Here is a 17568-nt window from a genome sequence, read left to right as displayed (position 1 = left end):
AGTGCCCTAGTATATACCGCATCCTTCTTTTCCTTGGCCATCTTCATTTTATTTCCTTTCCACTCCTTATCTAGCCCTATTGTTTTTTTGCACATTTTCCCACTTGTCTACACTAGTGGTTCTCCTACTTGAGGCTGTTTTGAGAATCACTTGGTGGGTGGTTTAAAAATGGGGATTCCCTTCTGAAAGACTGATGAACACAGCCAGGGGCTGGGGACAGAAGCCTGCATTTTTAGCAAGGAGCTCAGGTGATTTTGATGCACACAGCCTGCAAAGCAGTTAAACACTGCTTTAGCTTCTTTCCTGGAGCCTTGCTAAATATCCTGATTTAATTCAAAGTTCTTAATAAATTTCTAGTCCCTTTTCATTGTATATATTTTTCCTGGATTCCTACAGAGTAGGTAGTAGCTACTTAGTACCTTAAAACATGGATAATACTCATTCAGGACAAGTCTAAAAATAGCCATCAGCTTCTATGATTCTAAGATTTAAGGGCCAGTCTTGCTTCTGCTTTTATTCGTTTATGACTCCAATGAGTTAGTTTCCCTGGGCTTGGATTGCTTCATCTGAAGTGGCATTATTGTTCAAGAATCATAAACTTTTACAGTTGAAAGAGACTTTGGAGATTATCCCTTATTGGAAAAACCAGTGTTCAGTGAGTTAAGGAGATAACACTATAAAGCCTGGATTGGACTATAGGCCTAACACTTTTTTGTACTTCATTAATGTTTCTTTGGAGTAAGATTCTTCATCTCCTCCCTTTCCCCCTCTCTTGCTCCTTAGAATTCTGGGGGAAATAGTAAAAAAGCCTCACATGTGTCTACAATGTGATAATTTATACATATTTGTAAGAAATGCAGTATTCTAGATGTTAATCTTTCCAAACAATTTAAAATTCTAATGAAAATGAAATCTAATATATATAATAATATAATTAAATCTAAAATATACAAACTACAACTTTCTAGTAAACTAGGTTAGAAACTACTGTTAGTATCATCAGAGTGAATATCAATTTTACTGTTCTGGTAGCATTACAATAGGTTGTTCCTGATAGCACTGTGCTGAGATCTCCCATGCCAAATCCTCTTGGCCTTCTTCCTTCAGCCACTGCTGTGGCAACAGTTTACAGTAGGAGTGGATAACCACACTTCGCCTCCTCTCTGCTCCTTCTGACAAGCTGAAGGAACTTCTTGGCACTGGGCACCCACAAGTTGGAAGAGGCATGGAGCCACCTTCTCCCACTTCAAAGACAACTCAGAGGCACATTTCATAAGGCTCCAAAGAAGGTCCATCAAGATCAAGCACTAGTACTTATGTGATGTCCAACTCCTGCATCTTTGATTGATTTTCCTTTCTTCTGTTTGCTCTCTCTATTGCTCCCGTTCCCTGGGATCACTTCCCAAATAAATGACTGCATGCAAACTTTTGTCTTGGGCTCTGCTTTTAGGAGAACAAAGGCTAAGACAAGCAGTACAGTGACACTGGCAAGCAAAATGTTGACTTCTAAGATCGTTCTATTGTCACCATATGTTTTGCTTTGTGAATGCTTGCATAAAATTATTTTTGTTTTTGTTTTTAGCTTAAAACACCGCTTTTAGAATAAACCAGTGCTATCAACCGTAAAACTGAAAATACTGAATTTCCTAAAAAAGTCACAAAGTTGTTTACAGCCTTAAGTTTTTATCTAGTGCTACTGCTGTAATCTTTTAATACTCAGCCTCACTTTGAGAAGCTAAGCCATTTACATGAATAGGTCCATAGCATCTTCATAAAAACCTTTTCTGTTCACGCTTTATCTTTCCATTCTGAATCTTACTGTACCAATTCTAAACTGTCTCATTAACTTTTTTCTCTTGCCTTTTGTAAATATCAGTTTTCTCACTTAAAACTGGTTTTGTTTTTTGCCTTTTACTAGAGAAAATGTTATCTCCTCAATGACAACAGGTTTTCTGTGATAAATCTGAATTTTGCTGCATTCTTGGGTTGGTTTACTTTACAAATACACAAAACATAAAGATATCCTTTACACATATAATACCATTGTAATCTTTATAGCTTTGTGAATTATAAATAAAGTGCAGAGAAATCAAGTAACATGCCCAAAGCCCAATGTAATAAATATTAGAACTGAAACTTGAATTCTGGTCTTCTGATTCTGAATACCGTGTTCACCTGAAGGTGAATGATCCCAGCCTGAAATGACTGGTGTTTGAGCATGGACTGAGATTTTATCAAGCATATATATAAAGTCTAAGAAAAAAGATAACTTATAAGCATAGAGAGGAGCAATGGTCTTCCATCTACCAATAGTGCTTAATAGAAAAGTAGCCCCTTTTAACCTAGTCCGTTTTATTATTTAAATGTAGGTAATAGACATTGTCTTTAAAAGACAAAAGCCCAATAAAAACACGGCAAACCATTCTCTACACAGTAGTAAATAGGTTTCCATATTATGGACTTCTATGTGCTCTTGTCAGTCTGTTAAAACAGGAGCCCTGTTAAAATAGGAACTGTTAAAATAGAACACTATTTGTTCTAATGAACAGCATAATTAAATTATTTATAAACATTTTCCCCCAGGCACAAATTCATACTTGCTTTGGGAAGATGCAAGTTTTACAGCTGAAATGATCCTTCTGCAAATTACAGACGCACAGCATTTAAAATAATGTTGAAGGGCACCTGGGTGGCTCAGTTGTTTAAGCGTCCAACTTCAGCTCAGGTCATGATCATGCGGTTCAAGAGTTTGAGCCCCACGTCAGGCTCTGTGCTGACAACTCAGAGCCTGGAGCCTGCTTCAAATTCTGTGTCTCCCTCTCTCTCTGCCCTTTCCCTGCTCACACTCTGTCTCTCTGTCTCTCCCTCAAAAACAAAACATTAAAAAAAAATGTTGAAAAATTAAAAATAGATCTACCCTATGACCCAGCAATAGCACTGCTAGGAATTTACCCGAGGAATACAGGAGTGCTGATGCACAGGGGCACTTGTACCCCAATGTTCATAGCAGCACTTTAAACAGCCAAATTATGGAAAGAGCCTAAATGTCCATCAACGAACGAATGGATAAAGAAGATGTGGTTTATATATACAATGGAATACTACTTGGCAATGAGAAAGAATGAAATCTGGCCATTTGTAGCAACGTGGATGGAATTGGAGAGTATTATGCTAAGTGAAATAAGTCAGGCAGAGAAAGACAGATACCATGTTTTCACTCATATGTGGATCCTGAGAAACTTAACAGAAGACCATGGGGGAGGGGAAGGGGGAAAAAAGTTACAGAGAGGGAAGGAGGCAAACCATAAGAGACTCTTGAATACTGAGAACAAAACTGAGGGTTGATGGGGGGTGGGGGAGGGGGGAAAGTGGGTGATGGGCATTGAGGAGGGCACCTGTTGGCATGAGCACTGGGTGTTGTATGGAAACCAATTTGACAATAAATTATATTTAATATAAAAAAATGTTGAAATTTTTGATGTTCAAAACTCCAGTTGGCATAGAGAATTTTGAATCTTCAGCTAAACTACAGGCCATCAGTCTTAAGATTTCCTGTTATATTTGCTATAAAGCATCTCAACAGATGGATTCCAGAATAGGTCACAGAACTGTGAAAAAAAAAGAAAAATCATTTTCTTCTTTACTTCAGATATAGTAACAGATTTGACTTCATCCAACTTAAGAACTGTTTAAAAACTCTTGAGTTCCATGTATGAAACAGAATGTCTTAGTTTGTCCTGCATTTCCTCTCTCCCATCAGCCTGTTGTATTCTGATGATCCATAGTATCAGATCGATTTCCTTCAGGATTCTAAAAATTTCAATGTATTACTACTTTGCCTTTTACTTCACAAAGTGCTTTTTTTTTTTTAAATCGAGGTATAACTGACACATAACATTGGCTTCAGGTGTATAACATAATGATTAAATACTTGTATATATCGTGAAGTAATCACAGTAAGTCTAGTTAACATCTGTCACCACCTGTCACATCATTATAATTTTTCTTGCGATGAGGACTTTTAAGATCTGCTGTCTTATCAACTTTCAAATATGCAATTCAGTATTAATAACTGTGGTCACCATGCTGCACATTACATCTTGATAACTTATTTTATAACTGGAAATTTGAACCTTTTGATCCCCTTCACCCATATCTCCCATCCTCCATCCTTTACCTCTGACAACCACTAATCTCTGTATCTATGATCTTGTTTTGTTATTTCTCAAATTCTACATATTAGTGAGATCTTATGGTAACTTGTCTTTCTCTGCCTGATGTATTTCATATAGCATAATGCCCCAAATATCCACCCATGTTGTCACAAATGGCAAGATTTCATTCTTTTTATGGTTGAATTGTATCCAGTGTGTGTGTGTGTGTGTGTGTGTTTTCCCATTCTTTGTCCATTCATCTATAGGTGAACACTTAGGTTTTTTCCATTTTTTAACTATTGTAAATAATGTTGCAGTGAACATGGGGGTGCAGGTATCTTTTCAAATTAGTGTTTTTGTATCCTTCAAGTAAATACCTGTAAGTGGTATTGTTGGATTATATGGCAGTTCTATTTTTAATTTTTTGAGGAACCTCATACTGTTTTCCATAGTGGCTGTACCAATTTCATCAACAGTGCAAAGGGTTCCCTTTTCTCCACATTCTCACCAAAGGCTGTTATTTCTTGCCTTATTTGGGGGCAGGGGGGCTTTTTGATAATAGCCATTCTAACAGGTATGAGGTGGTATCTCATTGTGGTTTTGATTTGCATTTCCCTGATGATTACTGATGCTAAACATCTTTTCATGTTTTCACCTTTTTCTTTTGGCCATGTGTGTGTCTTTTTTGGAAAAAATGTCTATTAAGATCCTCTGCCCATTTTTATCAGATTTTTTTTTGTCTCTGCTATTGAGTTGTACGAGTTTTGTATTTTAGATGTTAACCCCTTATCAGATATATGATTTGCAAATACTTTCTTTCATTCAGTAGGTTGCCTTTTCATTTTGAAGATGGTTTCCTTCGCTGTGCAAAAGCTTTTTATAGTTCAGTGTAGTCCCACTTGTGTATTTTTGCTTTTGTTGCCTTTGCCTTTGGTGTCACATCCAAAATATCATTGCCAAGTCTGACGTTAAGGGCCTATGTTTTCTTCTAGGAGTTTTATCGTTTCACACCTTACATTCAAGTCCTTAATCCATGTTGAATTAATTTTTGTGTATGATGTAAGATTTCATTCTTTTTTATGGCTGAATTGTATTCATTACCGCATTCATTATTTTGCATATGTCTGTCCTGTTTTGCCAACACCATTTATTGAAGACAATGCCCAGTTATTACTGTATATTCTTGGCTCCTTTGTCATAGTGGCCATATGTGTGTGGGTTTATTTCTGGGCTCCCTATTCTGTTCCATTGATCTATGTGCCTTTTTTTATGCCAGTACCATACTGTTTTGATTACTATAGATTTATTACATCGTTTGAAATCAGGGACTATGATATCTTCAGCTTTGTTCTTCCTTTGTAAGACTGATTTGGCTATTTGGGATTCCATACAAATGTTAAGACTGTTCTATTTCTGTGAAAAATGCCACTGGAACATCTTCTATTTTGGTTTTTATTTCCCAGATTAAAAGTTTCGATCTCTTTAGTTTGTCCTTTTTGTGACAAAGATTCAATAACCTTGATAACTTAGACCATTTTTTCATTATTTTTAAAAATCATCATCACCATTACTATGTCTGTTATTATCTACCTGTCTTACTATATCCATCCATATGCATCCATCCATTTGTCAGCATGGAAGTGAGCACACGGTTTCTCAGGATACATGGACTTTATGGATACACTATGACTTTTATGGGTACAGGAGTGGTATATACCTATACATAAAACAGGGAGACTATTTTCTACTGCACTGCTAATTCCGTTCTTGATAAAGTACAGCATTTTAGACTTTTTAACCAAAACTGCCTGCTTGAAAACAGCCCATAATGATTCCTGGGTCATAAATGAAGCTATATGGTTTAAAGGAGAGACACAAGCTGGGTAGTCCACACGCTAATTATGGCATCTTGAACTCATCTGCAACATTTCTGTCAACTACTGTAATTCTATTCTTGGAGTACGTTCTCTTTGCTTGGAATCCCACTACATAGAGAGCAATTGCACTCTACCTACTTACATATTTCTTCCATGCCAGTTATAAAAACAGACTGATCCCAGCAATAATCTTTAGGGATCTTTCACCATTTATACATTTCTACTCAACTGGGGCAGAGTTCTGTCATGAAGTTTAGCATTTAGCTTTTGCCTACAGCCTTAAAGGCCAAAGCCTGCTGGACTATACTCCCACCTTTCTTTTATAAGGATGATATAAGAAAAGAAGGAAACAAAACCAGACTTTCTCATAATAATTATTTTGTGAACAGGCCAAACTTCTTTCTGGAGGGATGGACTAGGACTTGGTCATGCACATAAGACCAACAAATGTATACAACTCTACTTTCTGAATTGGGTTTTGAGAGGTACAGAATACAGTATGACAAATTCCTGTATGTGGTCACTATGGTATAGTGAATGGTGAAGTTCTTGAAAGTCACCAGATCCCGCATCTCAAGTCTTAGCCTTTGAGTGTTGTATGGCTTCTGCAGAGCCTTGGTCACTTATGGTGAGTACTGTGGCAGCAGTGATTCCAAGGTCATGCAGCAGAGAATGCTGACACGTCTCAAGAAGAGAATGTTTCTAAAAAGTACTGGGAATCTGATAACCTGGGTTGTTGGCCTAACCCTGCCACTTACTGACTGACTTTTGGCAAGAAAAGAAACTAACATTTATTATGTGGCTGTGTGCATATCTGTCACAATACATTGTATTTAATCCTTCTAATAATCATATTTTCACTAGTGAGAAAACAGGCTCAAAAAATGAAATAAGTTACTTTAAAATCTATGGTCAAGAAATAAGAAGAATCATGCAAAATAAAGGCTCTCTGACCCCAAAGTCCATGCTCTATTTAAACAGATACCTCTCTGCAATTCACTTCACTTCTTTGACTTGCAACCTTAACTAGAAATAGAGATGTTTATTGTGAGGATCAGTTAAGTCTTATGAGTGATGTAGTGATGTAACCTTCCCCAAGACCATCTGTTTTCAGATAGTTCTAGTTTCTCTTAATGTCAAGTCACAACCTAACCTGACTCATCTGATGGCATATAGCTCACAGCAGTGTGGGACTACTGCTTGATCATTTCCTTGTTTGGGACACTATAATTCTATTAATATAGGTCAAGAAAACATTGTCAGTTTTTCCCCAGCCCCATTATACTGTCAATTCAAATTCAGCTTACAGTCAACTAAAACTTTTTTCCCAATAAATGTTGCTGTTAAGCCATAATCTGTCCATCTTATGTTTTTGCTGCTTTTTTAGCTGAGGTCTCACTTCCTTCTTATTAAACAGAATAAACACCTGTCCTGCTATGACAATGCTCAGGGCTGTAAGAAGTAGGATTTCATTCCTGCCCCTAGGAGTCTCTATTATATAGATAGGATATAGACAAATAAACAGGTTAAACCCTTGAATGAAAGTCAAGAGAGAAGACCATTTTGTAGGAATGAATGAATGAAGGATTTTGACAGGCATGTTCACAACTACAAACAATTTAAATGTGATCTGGATTGGCAGGACTTTGAATGAATGATTACGGGACAGTTTTATATACAACCAAGTATTAGTTGGTCTTATTATTTCTCATAGCAAATACCATAGTGCCTTCCACAAAGAAGTTAAGAGAGAGAAAATCATACGGGAATGGCACTTTATCTGTGCTCTAGTACAAGTTACCTACTACATCCCAGGTATATGCTCAAAGTATAGACTCATGTTTCATCACTAAACAACATCAACTAGCTCAAAATCGCCAGCTAAAGAAATCATCATTTTGTCTGCTATCAGTGCTTAATTCTAACTTATATGAAGCACTTCTTCTTTACATATGGTCCTTTTAAAGAAAAATGTTTATCCCTCACAGCCCGAATGAGCTTTGTACCATAAAGATAATTTGCTTTTCTCTGAAACCGAGAAAAGCATGGTAGTATATTGTGGTTGCTATTTAGCTGATTTTAAGAAGTAAAAAGTTTTCACTTCTGTAGTCTAGGGTTGAGCTAGGCTGAGGCAGAAAGAAAATGAAGATACCTAGGGAAAATCTAGCAAGAGCCTGTAGAAGAAGACAAACTAGAGGGAAGGAAAAAACAACAGTGCTGATGGGTTGAGCCAATAAATCATGGCTAAATGCATAGCTTTCCAAACTCCTCTTATGTTAAGTAATACCTCAATCTAAGAAACACTGTTTAATACTAAAGGTTGTTAGTACATAAAAGTAATAAAAACAATTCAACTCTTACCTTACAGGAAACAACTGAGGAAAACATCCTTGTGTCTCTCTGTCAACAAATTTCTGGATCTGAAGCACTTGTTTTAAAAGATGTCCCTTGGAAGATTTGTCAATTTTTGTTAATACCATCTGTAAGAAAACAAATATTTAAGCATTAGAAATAAAGTATCTTTTAATACACAGTTTTGCACATTTTTCACTACAAATTTTTAGTAACTAGTAGATCCTTATCAGTTTCTTAATCTCTCTTGTTTCTTCATCTATAAAATAAAAGCAACACCCCCTAAAGGAGTTACCATGAATATTAAATAAGAATATATACAATATACTGGGGTGCCTGGGTGGCTCAGTCAGTTAACTGTCCAACTCTTGATTTCAGCTCCAGTCATGATCTCACAGTTTGTCAGATCGAGTCCTGCATCAGGCTCTGTGTTGACAGCACGGAGTCTGCTTGGGATTCTCTCTCAAAATAAGTATATGAACATTGAAAAAAAACAAAACAAAAACATGTATACAATGGATAAAGCATATACTATGTATTTCTATTTAATAGTGCTTTAACTACACAGGGCCATAATATCATGGATTCAAGACCAGTGAAAAGGACCCTTGAGTCATATTTGCAATTGATGTATGACAAATGTTGCATATGATCACTATACATCTCATGTTAACTAAGATACACAGTGAGCATTATCAGGCTGATCTATATAAAAATGCCAACATCATTTTTGACCTACAAAATGGTTCTGTCTTACATGTAATAATGTTAAGAAAAACCCCTAGAAATCAGGCTATTTGGGGCACCTGGGTGGCTCAGTTGGTTGTGTCCAATTTCGCTCAGGTCATCGTCTCACAGTTTGTGAGTTCGAGCCCTGCTTTGGGCTCTGTGCTGACAGCCTGGAGCCTGGAGCCTGCTTCAGATTCTGTGTCTCCCTCTCTCTCTGCCACTCCCCCACTCACATTCTGTCTCTCTCTCTCAAACATAAATAAACATTAAAAAAAAAAAAAAAAAGAAATCAGGCTCTTTGTATCTTGTATCTGATACAGTTGTAGGAATGATTATAAAATGAATTAAAACGACTTTGATCTATCATATTTTCCTGGGGAGTTTCTATAAAATTATATTTCCTGACTCATCATTTATGCTTTTCAGTTATAAAAAATGTTAAGGGTAAAAGAAGTGAGAAGCAGAAAGTGTGTGGTTTCTAACTACTTGTGAATCCCTCCAAATGGCAATCTTTCCTCATAAAAGCAAAAAAGCTGATATTTATTTATATATTTTGTTATTATTATCTTTAAATATGCTGATATTTAAAAGGAAACATAATTCCTCTATCACAAGCTCTTTTCCAAAGAAGAAAATAGTTATTTCCTTAAAGTTGAACTGAGAAAAATATACAATTTCACTAACTGGTACCTATGATACCAAATCAGGAATGCTGTATCACTTAAAAAAACCAGTTTGGCACTATTTGGGTATTTTCTACTATGTGGACTATATCAGACCTTTGACTTCTCATAACTAACTAGTTATCACTAATGCTTCACAGAGCTTTTACAAACCCCAATTCCATAACCTCAAGAATACAAAAATGCTGCTGATTAGTAACATGGTTTGATTTGCATTCAACTCCACTGTTACATTTTAGTGGTTTCCTAACTTTTTTTGAAACCAAATTATAGTCAATGGACTCTTCACTCTCCCTTAGAAAGAAACTTTAGAGTGCTATCTTATCTGCAAAACTCACAAAGCAAAATAATGTGGATACCAACCTACTAACCTGTATTCTATTCTAGGACAAACAACAGAAAAAGCCTTGGTAAGACATTCCTGAAAGAAATTTTGTTTTCTTTAAGAATGTAAAAATCCTACTTGTGTGTGCTGGAGCCTATTTTCTTGCAATGGTTCTTAAATTGCAAATCACTTTAGCGAATTTTCAGTTGCAATTTCATTTACATTTTTGATAAGTACTATTTGCCAAACTGCTGTTAAAGAACTACTAACATGTTTTAGACAAATATTTATATTGCCACAGAAAAATGAAAGGAAAGAGCACAACTTGAAAATACTTTACTTTGACTATAATTTCGAAACCTTAAAGCTGAGGGAGAGAAAAGAGAATAAAAGTACCACAGAACTTGTCTTAATGGCTGATAATCAAAAAGATTAGTCAAAAGGGACTCTTGCGGAGACAAGACCTGCTCTTTCACCAAACACACACACACGCATTTGCACATGCACACAAACTGGTATTTCTAACTGCAACCATGATTTGAAAGAAACACTTACCACATAAGGTAATGCAAATTCTTCACACATTTCTATGGCAATACTGTCGGTTTTTTGAATTCCAACAACACTATCCACTAACAAAAATGTTCTCATCAAACTGTAAGAATGCAGAAATAAAAATTAATGACAATATAAAATACACTCATGCATTTCTCCCCTGACCTTTACTATCCTAAGAAATTTTCCTTTGAATAATTTTGCATTCCAAAATTTAAAAATTTCTTTAGGCAAAAGGAATTCTCAGTTCACTAGGAAGTCCATTCTATAATCCAATAACTCTCAATGCTGTTACTTTCATTAACTAAATGTACTAAATATTAATTTATTTTAATACCATGTATTGAACCTAAGATCCTCTGCCTAAGACTAGATACAAAGATGAATGAGTCCTTTCCCTTAAAAGCTTGAACTCTAGTGGCAGAGACATGAAGCCAATTAACGATGTTGTCACAAAAATGTCTAAATTTTCAAATATTATTTTAAGACTAACAAATAATGGAAACCAGACACATTATGTTTTGTATTTTTTTGTGTGTAAATATTTCATCTTAGTTTCTATGTAAAGCTACAAGCAAGATACTTACACTTTTTTATAATTCAAAAGTTTAACATTAATTTCTCTATATGTTGTGCAATGCTTGAAACATAAAACTGCCATTTGACTACCTATGGAGACCAAAGAAAGTTACATTTACTGAGGATGTGGTGTCAGAAGTATTTTTAAAATGCACTGAAGTTTATCTAAATGTGGTAAATACCACAATAACCAATAATCTTTATTTTCAAAATTAGTCAGCTAAGAGTTTGATATAAAAACATTAGTGAACTCTGCTGAAAAACTAGTTATAGTCTCAATTTAGGAAAACACTGAAATTTAAAATTAAGCTAATCTACAAGAAAAAATTAAGCAAGGAGTATACACCTTGGCCCTATATGCTGTACTGTAGAATATTATGAGAATAAAATGGACCGTCTAAAAGAAGTCACTTGATAATGTAGAGTCATACGGTGCAGAATATTCCATTAATGAAAACGTGCTTTTGGATTAAACTTACAAGAAAATTTTTTCCTTACTTCCTTCGTTCTTTTAGATAGGTCTCTACCATGTCAACAAAATCTTCAGGAGCTCTATAGCCATAACCTGGCATGTCCACCAATGTAAAATATTTCCCAACTTTGAAAAAATTCATCTTCTTTGTGTGCCCCTGATAAAATAAATGAAAAAATAAAAGCTTTGTTAAAATATGTCCTTAACCACCAGAGAGTCTTAACAACAGAGAACTGACAGTTGATGGAGGGAGGTGGGTGGGAGATGGGCTAGATGGTTAAGGAGTATTAATGAGGGCACTTGTTGTGATGAGCACTGGGTGTTATATATAAGTGAAGAGCCACTGAATTCTACTCCTGAAACCAATACTGCACTGTATTTTAACTAAAATATACAAATATATACAGGTATATATGTCCTTTATATATTTAATGACTCAAAATATTTTTATTCAATTTATTAAAAGCCTAAGTATTATGAATATAATCCTAGCTGGGTTGATGATGATACAGACAAAGAAGATAAAAGAGAAGTGGCTGGAGATAAGCTTCGATGATACTACTTCTTCCCTCCAATTCATTTTTAAGAGAATCTATATGATTTAAGAACTCTGGATTAAGAATATGTAGCCAAATTATGTTGGCGTCTTTTCATTAATTAGCTCTGTCTCAATAAAAAGTTACCCTGTAATGGTGTGACTGTATTAGTTAATATTCTCTGATGAATAACAGATCTCCACTTTAAAGAGAAATAAATTGGGGCACCTGGCTGGCTCAGTCAGTTAGATGTCTGACTTGGGCTCAGGTCATGATCTCATGGTTCATGAGTTCAAGTTCTACATTGGGCTCTCTGCTGTCAGTGGCACAGCCTGCTTGGGATTCTCTGTCTTATGGCATAGACTGGCTAAACTAAAAATACTTACTGTCAGTCATACAGTTTTTCATAAAACCTAGATGCAAAGCCTGATAGTTTATTACGCCGAGACTACTCCTTCCCTAGGATCAGATGTTTCGCACGTTTCATTAGATGGTTTTTGTGCTTTCATTAAACCATTTTTTAAAAGCATATACAACACTATAAAATATGTGTTAAACTAAAATGATGTAAAGATGATAAAAAGTCATGGTTTTGTGTCCAATGACACTATTAATCAGAAAACAAACAGTTAAGATATAAAATTTAAAAAGTCAATTGTTTGGAACTTGGAACAAATACTTCCAGAGGAAAGATTTTATAAAACAGTGCTTAGGTTCCCATCAGCTGATGTGTCTATCCACAGGAAAATGACAAATCAGGAATGTCAAGAATACATTCCTTCCAGGGGCACCTGGGTGGCTCAGTCAGTTGAGCGTCCGACTTCGGCTCAGGTCATGATCTCGCGGTCTGTGAGTTCAGGCCCCACATCGGGCTCTGTGCTGACAGCTCAGAGCCTGGAGCCTGCTTCTGATTCTGTGTCTGCCTCTCTCTCTGCCCCTCCCCCGCTCATGCTGTCTCTCTCTCTCCGTCAAAAATAAATAAACATTAACAAAAATTTAAAAAAAAGAATACATTTCTTCCATTGTCCTCTAGTAGAGAGAAGAGAACCACACTACCTAGAAATGAGAATTTAGCTGGGTTATCTGGTAAGACAGAGTAGGCATAAGCATAGGAGGTTTCATGAATGACAACAATCATCGGCATCAGCGATGGAGCCAGGGAATCAACTATATGAAGAAATGGGGAGCAAGAGAAGACTAGTGAAGCTTCATGGAAGGGTTCCAACGCAAGAAAAGGGAGGCAGTGAGCACAAGGTTGGTGGGAATATATAACAAGGTGAAGGGAACTGGGGGTGAGTTTTAAGGAGAGGGTATCTGGGGCGCCTGGGTGGCTCAGTCGGTTAAGTGTCCAACTTCGGCTCAGGTCATGATCTCGCGGTCCGTGAGTTTGAGCCCTGCATCGGGCCCTGCGTCGGGCTCATGCTGACCGCTCAGAGCCTGGAGACTGTTTCAGATTCTGTGTCTCCGTCTCTCTCTGACCCTCCCCCATTCATGCTCTGTCTCTCTCTGTCTCAAAAATAAATAAACGTTAAAAAAAAAAAATAAGGAGAGGGTATCTTAGATATTGGTACAGTCTGCATCACTGAGAAAGAAGTAGAGAAAATTAAAAACTGACAGAAAATTACTACAGCAGACTAGCTGACATAATCACATAATTCGGCCCTGGGTAAACCTGGGTCTGTCTAATTGTATATGTGTATGTATGTATATATATTTATATCCATGTATAAAAAGAGAGAGGGAATAGGGGAAGAAAGGGAAAAAGGAATTTGCAAGATATAAAAGCTTATAGGAGGAAAAAATAATTCAAAACAGTTTCCTCTAAAATCAGCGTAAAACTAAATGATCACTCTTAAAGAAGTAAATATAGAATGGCAAAAGAACACTTTATATGGCAACTCTTTGGAAAAGATCTGGACAAAAGGATTTCCTCAAGAAACTTGCAAGACTACTAAAATAAATACAGACATACTTTCTTTTTCTTCAGGGAAATATACAGGCATTAATGAAATGTCTTACTTTACTACTTATTTGAAAGAAATCACCTTTCTAGGGGCACCCTGGTGGCTCAGTTAGTTAAGCGTCTGACTCTTGATTTCAGCTCAGGTCATGATCTCATAGTTCGTGAGTGTGAGCCCTGCGCTGGGCTCTGTGCTGACAGTGTGGAGCCTGCCTGGGATTCTCTCTCTCCCTCGCTCTCTGCCCCTCCCCAGCTTGTGCTCTCTCAAAATAAATAAATGAGCATTTAAAAAAAAAAAAAAAAAAGAAGACCTGTTCTAGGAACTTAGCAAGTATGGTTTCTTGTACCTCTCAACATTTATTAGTTATTTTAGTCAATTTCAGAGATAGTTCAGACAATTTTACATTTCAATATACTGTTTCTTTTAAATTCCACCTCCCCATCCCTTTCCTTCAACATACCGGTTTTTTGGAGACTCTGACTTCAACCTCTGGCGCCAGTGAAAAAAGGGCTTTTATTAGAGAGGATTTTCCAACATTGCTTCTGCCTATAAAACACACCTTATACAAGGAAAAAAAGAAGCTAACTGAATACTAGGTTTATATATACATTTTTATTATATGTTGTATTAGCTGCAAAAATCTGTCAAACTACTGTCTTGCCTAGCCATGTAAAAAGGTGGCCTATGGGGCACCTGTGTGGCTCAGTTGGTTGAGCATCTGATTTTGACTCAGGTCATGATCTTGCAGTTCGTGAGTTTGAGCCCCGCATTGGGCTCACTGCTGTCACTGCAGAGCCCACTTCAGATCCACCGTCCCTGTCTCTCTCTGCCCCTCCTCTGCTTGTGCTCTCTCTCTCAAAAATAAATACACATTCAAAACAAAACAAAACAAAACAAAACAAAACGAGGTGGCTTACATTTACAAACCTCAAATTCTAACATACAGCTACCACGTATTGAATGATTTCCAATGCCAGGTACTGTTCAAAGCACATAATGTGAATTTTCTGATTTACTTTTTACAACATCTCTATAAGGGAGGTAATAGTATTATCCCCATTTTACAAATGATTAAAACTTGAGGCAGAGAGAAGCTAAATAATTGGCTCAAAATTATACAGCTAGAAAGTGAAGAAGCTGGAACTGAACTCAGGACATCTATCTCCAGAACCTGTGCCTTTAATGACAGTATACTACTCAAGAATGTCTGTGACAATCATTAAGCATTCCATATTTACAAATTTTTAAGTTAAAAACTAGATGCACTTCAACAAAACTTACTCTACAGTACAACTACATGCCTGAAACTGCATTTCCCCACTGCAATTCCCAGAGTAGACTGCAATACCATTGTAATTACGAGGTTATTCCTTCCTCTTGACCTCTCTTGCTCCAAATAAGCTTTTCTCCTTTAGATCTCTATAGTGTAGAAAGAAACAAAATGTTCCTGATACTAACCATTAATATACATGACTCTGCTTCTTAACATGGTATGAAGGGGGTACAATACCAATCAGGGTTCTAAGTGAAGGCAGTATGACCCGCCCCCCTCCCCGGGGGGGGGGGGTTGGAAATCTGTAAGGACATTTCTGCTTATCAATATGAGTGGGTGGTACTTAGTGCACAGGGGACAGGGGCACTATATATTTCACAAGACTGGGGTCAGTCCTTCAACATGAATTGATCTGAGTCCTGCATATATTTCAAAAGCTTTGCCAGATTAAATCCAATGATAATGTCTAAATAAAACTGAATTTAAAAAAACAAATTGCACAAAAAGTCCAGTAATTAAGAGCCTAAGTGGAAACACGATGCTGTCTTGTAATTATTAAATGATTTACCGACGTCCTTAGTTCTGACTACATAAACTACCACAACCGTTCTGATTAGAAGGAAAGTTTCCACTGAAGTGGTGCAGTTACTGCAAATAGATAATGAGATCTGCAAGACAAGCCTAAAATGCACACTCGTGCAACTTCACTAAAGTTGTTTTTAAAAAAACCTACATCATTGCCATGTATATATAATTCTTATTTTTGCACGGCCGGAACTTTGGCTTGAGTGAAAATTACATATTGGTAAGGACCACCACATTTATGAAACTATTAAACTTTTCATACTCCTCACTTTATCTCATTTGTCTCGGCATACTTTCCCCACTTTAATTAAAAAGGAAAACGATAATAAAAGGCCAGTTAATTTTTTTTGTACGCTTGGTTTGGGTTTTTACAATCTTTTAAAATCTTCTATATTCATTACCAAAATAACTATTAACTATATATGCTTTTTTGGCTAAAATAATTATATGTGTCCACACGAAGCTAGACTTTTCTCTCCCGTTCGGTGACAAGAACAGGTGAGGGCAATATGCCTGTCCAAGTCTTCACGACCAGAGGGCGGCGGTGGCTCTCACCTCAGGGCTGGGGAGGTCTGGGGCGTGGTCGAGACGCACCGCGGAGCTGAGGTAGCTGATGCGGTTCCGGGACGTGGCCGTGAAGACGGCCTCCGCCTTGGAGATGTCCTCCAGGCTCGGGTCGAAGATCTTCACGTGAAGGTCCAACCTCGAGTCTGGTGTGAGCTGCCGCTCGAGTTCCTGCAGTGGGAACACGAGCTTCGTCATTTGTCTCTTAGGCAGCCTGAGCACGTCCGTGAAGGCGTGGAACGTGCTGCAAGCTCGGCTCAAGCGCCGCAGCGCCGCTGGCACCTCAAATAGCGTCCTCACGGCGCGCCGCAGCCTCGGTATTGCCATTTTCTTCTCCAAGAAGCCCCGCGGCTGGGCAACAGGGCCAGGGTCTGGTCTGCGCGTGCGTGATCCCGCTCCCGCTACGCCTGATGGGAATTGTAGTCTCATCTGGACTCACCCGTTTCCTTCTGAGTTTTGATTCCAGGGAGAAGGGGGCTGGGGTTTACTGGCGCAGGGCAGGCAGGTGGGGGCGGGGGATTGGAGGCTGGTGGTTGACTTTCACACGCAGGCCCGCTGACTACTGTGCCTTTGACTTGTGTATCACTGTGGGGAGGCCGTTTAACGGTTTACAGAGGTGAAAAGATACCTGGGCTGTGTGGCCCTTGAGTGTCAAACGAAGGAGCAAACGTGTGAAGCTCTGGTGGATTCGGGCCCATTTACTCCTCGCGGTATCTGGTAGTCTCACGGATCATTGGCGTTGATGTTGATGTACATATCACCAGGCAAAACTAATTCCCTTGTAGAGCTGTAATGGAAATTATATAGAGTCCAAGAGGGAACTGTCAAAGTCCAGGAAAATCCGCCAAATCAGTACTAAAGGGGATTCAGTCCGGTGGATGGGATGTTGCAATAGTACTTTCTGTGTTCTTGTAATATTCTGA

General features: G+C 37.5%; 1 protein-coding gene across 2 annotated transcripts; it reads right to left on the bottom strand.

Annotated features, from left to right (window-relative positions):
• Positions 1-3432: 3432 nt before the first annotated feature.
• Positions 3433-17015, bottom strand: GTPBP8 (GTP binding protein 8). Of its 2 annotated transcripts, XM_040484517.1 has the most exons (6): positions 16637-17015; positions 14684-14782; positions 11753-11883; positions 10676-10775; positions 8393-8511; positions 3433-3608 (listed from the first exon to the last, which is right to left on the bottom strand). In XM_040484517.1, exons 1-6 carry the CDS (start codon positions 16970-16972, stop codon positions 3527-3529), a joined length of 867 nt encoding a protein of 288 aa, XP_040340451.1. In that variant the 5' UTR covers positions 16973-17015; the 3' UTR covers positions 3433-3526. The 2 variants fall into 2 exon arrangements, with proteins under 2 accessions (XP_040340451.1, XP_040340452.1); XM_040484518.1 differs by lacking the exon at positions 14684-14782.
• Between the last annotated feature and the right edge of the window lie 553 nt (positions 17016-17568).

This window comes from Herpailurus yagouaroundi, unplaced genomic scaffold, assembly GCF_014898765.1.
Source record: "Herpailurus yagouaroundi ecotype Mexico unplaced genomic scaffold, PumYag 162, whole genome shotgun sequence".
Classification (NCBI taxonomy): domain Eukaryota; kingdom Metazoa; phylum Chordata; class Mammalia; order Carnivora; family Felidae; genus Herpailurus; species Herpailurus yagouaroundi.
This window is presented reverse-complemented; position numbering and strand designations above follow the sequence as displayed.

What these genes read in the sequence shown, in the direction of transcription:
- GTPBP8 (XM_040484517.1), bottom strand. Translation starts at nt 16,972, where the DNA reads ATGGCAATACCGAGGCTGCGGCGCGCCGTGAGGACGCTATTTGAGGTG. An exon ending in CAGACCTCCCCAGCCCTGAG is followed by an intron (nt 14,783 to 16,636) that starts GTGAGAGCCACC and finishes TCCTTGTATAAG; the next exon opens with GTGTGTTTTATAGGCAGAAG. An exon ending in TCAGAGTCTCCAAAAAACCG is followed by an intron (nt 11,884 to 14,683) that starts GTATGTTGAAGG and finishes TTATTTTATCAG; the next exon opens with GGGCACACAAAGAAGATGAA.